We start from the raw sequence: 3,279 nt of genomic DNA, 5'->3' as shown, positions 1-3,279 counted from the left end.
TCCAAACCACGAGCATAGAGAAACCATTGAAATGGAAAGACTCAGTCAACTTAGTCGTGCAGGTTATTTGATTATTTTCCTCCTCCAAAGAATCAGAAGGCATTTTGATGCCTTGGGTTATTATTTTTAAAGTATCTTGGAGCAGATGTCTCCATATTCCAATCAAATGAAACCACAAAATCCTTTGCACTGGGAGGGCCCCGGGTCTCATCACACTTTCAATTCTTCTAGGTTATAAATCATGTTAAGAGCCACATCTGAAACTACAGCCAAACCTTTTGTCTCCCTTCTTTGCCTGATTGCTCTGATGTAAAAATTGTGGTTTTATATTACGACGGCTATTAAGCCCGAGTGCGGATTTATGACTCTCGTTCTAGTGCTTCAGTTTGTGAGCCAGTCCGACAACATACAGTCCTGCAGGTTTGCTCAGACGATGGAGCAGAGGCTACAGAAGGCCTTCCAGGATGCCGAGAGGAAGGTGCTGAGTACCCCCAGCAACCTGACGACTCAGGTGAGGAGGGCGCTTACTCTGTGCTTTGGGCGTGTGATGTAGGCAGGAGACGGTGCCACTCTGGGGCCACGGAGTCGAGTCAGTCCCGGCACTGGTGAGGCTGTCTGGGATATGGGTGCTGTGTCGCTCTCTACCTGCTGTGGTTTGGGATTTTATACCTATCTTCCCACATGAAGATGCCTCAGGCCTTTCCAATACCTTCATTATTTTTAAAAATTGAACTGGAATATACTATATATGATATGTCAGATGTCTCATATAAAATGAGTCATTTTTAAATAACGAACTCACTAAGATGTGCCTATTCTGTGATTTTCATTGAGTCATTTTACAAATATCCATGTGAACAGTCACCTTACTTTACACACACACACACACACACACACACACACACACACACAGAGTATATTTAGGGCTTCCTATGTGCTAGGACTGTGCGGGGTGATTAATGACTGTTTTGCTACATTATACTTAAAACTTCCCTCTGAGGTTGATCGTCACCATTTCACAGACGAGGAAATGGAGAGACAGGTGAGAAACGTCCAGGAGGTCACATGGTTGGTACAAAATAGAACAAAGACTTGAGCCACAGCCCATACTGTGATCCATCATGCTATACAAGCATCAGTGCAATGCAGACATGGGGCCCTTGGTGAAACTTTGGACACACACATGGATTATTTCCCAGGAAAATCCCACTCCTGGTTTACTGTATCTCAGTTTCCTGGATTTTCAGTAGATATGCTATCAAAAGCCTTTCTCAGACCCTTTTTTTTTGCAGTAGTGTAGATACCATCCCACTAAAGACAGATGCTTCTTAATGGTATTTATCCAGCCACCAAATTTCTCTAATTAACTGAACAAGCCAATGTCTCTGTTTTCATGAAACCAAAAGCCTTTGCAATAAAACCCAGTGGTTTTGAAATTGACATTTAGCATAAGTGAATTATCAGCACAGCCAAGACGATGTAGAAAGCATTCAGTTTGATTTGAATGAGAAGCTTTCCTTTTCTAGATCCATCCAAAGTGCAAGTATCTCATCATGATTTGGTTTATTTTAGACTAAGATCTAAAAACGTGTCACAGACTTAAGATTTATATAAAGGGGATGACTCAGCTCTCTGGTGGGAGATCTTTTTTTTCTGATGGGATTTGGAACTTCATAGGTAGAACCCGCTTAGAGCTACAATGTGCTGTGTTCAGGAAGCACAGACCCACGGGGCACCTGCTAGTCATCAGGCCCTGGGAGGGACGCCGAGATAAAAAAACGGCCCTTGGGTTTAGCAAGTAAGAGACTTTTCTTGGAAAAGACTACAGCAGGCAATTTGAAAATTGTATCTAAGTAGATTTTGAATGCTCTTGAGAGTATCAACAGCTTTTTTTTTAAAAAATATGTTTTTATTGATTTTTAGAGCGAGAAGAAGGGAGAGGGCTAGAGAGCTAGAAACATTGATGGGAGAGAAGCATCATCACTAGGCTGTCTCCTGCATGCTCCCTTCTGGGAATCGAGCTCACCACCCGGGCATGTGTCCTGATCAGGAATTGAACCCTGACCTTCTGGTTCATAGGTAGATACTCAACCACTGAGCCATGCTGGCCAGGCAACAGCTCTTTTTAAAAAATCTTTATTGTTGAAAGCATTACATAGGTCCTCCTTACCAGCTCTATAAATGAATGGCTAACTAGGTGAACTGGTTTATTTTAACCCCATTTCTCTTCTTGCCTTGGCTGACAGGAAGCCCAGAGACAAAGTGGTTGCCTGGGTTTAGTAACCCTCTTAGCCCCTACGTCATGCATAGAGAGCTGTATGATAGCCATTCCCCTGGGATTGTCTTTAATCTGTTTTTCCAGAACCTGGTTTTGTAATTATAACTTTCCATTTCATTGTATTAAATATAATTTGTGAAGCACTTTGGATTCTCTGTGGAATAAGACCATGTAAATATTTAATTAATTTGTTTAGAGAATTATTGAAAATGTGACTTACAATTATTTTTTTTTTTACTTGTATAGCGTTGATATTAGAGGGATGATATTAGAGGGTAGATTACAGTTGACTCAATTAAGAATTTTTGGTGCAGCCGTAGCTGGTTTGGTTCAGTGGATAGAGCATCAGCCTGTGGACTGAAGGGTCCCGGGTTCGATTCCGGTCAAGGGTACATGCCCAGGTTGCAGGCTCGATCCCCCATAGGGGACGTGCAGGAGGCAGCCAGTCAATGATATGCATGTACTTCATGCCACCAAACTGTACTCTTAAAATGGTTAAAATGGTAAAATGTATGCGCTTTACCACAACAAAAATGTATGAAACTGATGTAATGTCATATGACAGTTATACTTCCGTAAGAATATTCTTAGCTTAAAAAGTTATAATCGTTATCAGAGGATTACACACACGGGATTCCTCCATTGCAGTGGGGTTGGCATTCTTGGGATGCTGCTGGATGAGTATTTCGAGAGGTCCCCACGGGAAGATGAAGTGTGGTAAAGGCTTCTTTTCCTGGAATTACATTCCTCGGGTTGTATAAAGTCCCATGTCCCTTAACTCAGTCCTGAAAACGGAGCAGCTGGGGCTTTCGTAGAGCTGAAAGCAAAGCCGGGGTCCAGAGTTTTCATTCCATGGTGGAGGCGGGTCTGAGGTAGCATCAGGCTAGATTCAGTCCATCAGTCTGTTGGGTGGGTCCCACATGGCCGTGAGCCTCATGGGTGAATGCAGGGTGTGGGAGCCCCTGCAAGCCAGGAGTTAGGCTCGAGCAGCCAGAGGGGGG

At 43.1% G+C, this 3,279-nt stretch overlaps 1 protein-coding gene across 1 annotated transcript in view; it reads left to right on the top strand.

Annotated features, from left to right (window-relative positions):
- The window catches only part of KIAA1549L (KIAA1549-like ortholog), a 98,445-nt gene that overhangs the window by 19,401 nt on the left and 75,765 nt on the right, over nucleotides 1–3,279 (top strand). Inside the window, exon 7 of the mRNA XM_015568939.1 lies at nucleotides 378–511. Within this exon, the coding sequence (XP_015424425.1) occupies nucleotides 378–511 (134 nt within the window). The remainder of the gene's footprint in view (nucleotides 1–377; nucleotides 512–3,279) is intronic.

The sequence above is a fragment of the Myotis davidii genome, unplaced genomic scaffold, assembly GCF_000327345.1.
Source record: "Myotis davidii unplaced genomic scaffold, ASM32734v1 scaffold425, whole genome shotgun sequence".
In the NCBI taxonomy this organism is placed as follows: Eukaryota; Metazoa; Chordata; class Mammalia; order Chiroptera; family Vespertilionidae; genus Myotis; species Myotis davidii.
The sequence above is the reverse complement of the archived record's forward strand: the minus strand, read 5'-3'. Positions and strand labels throughout refer to the sequence as shown.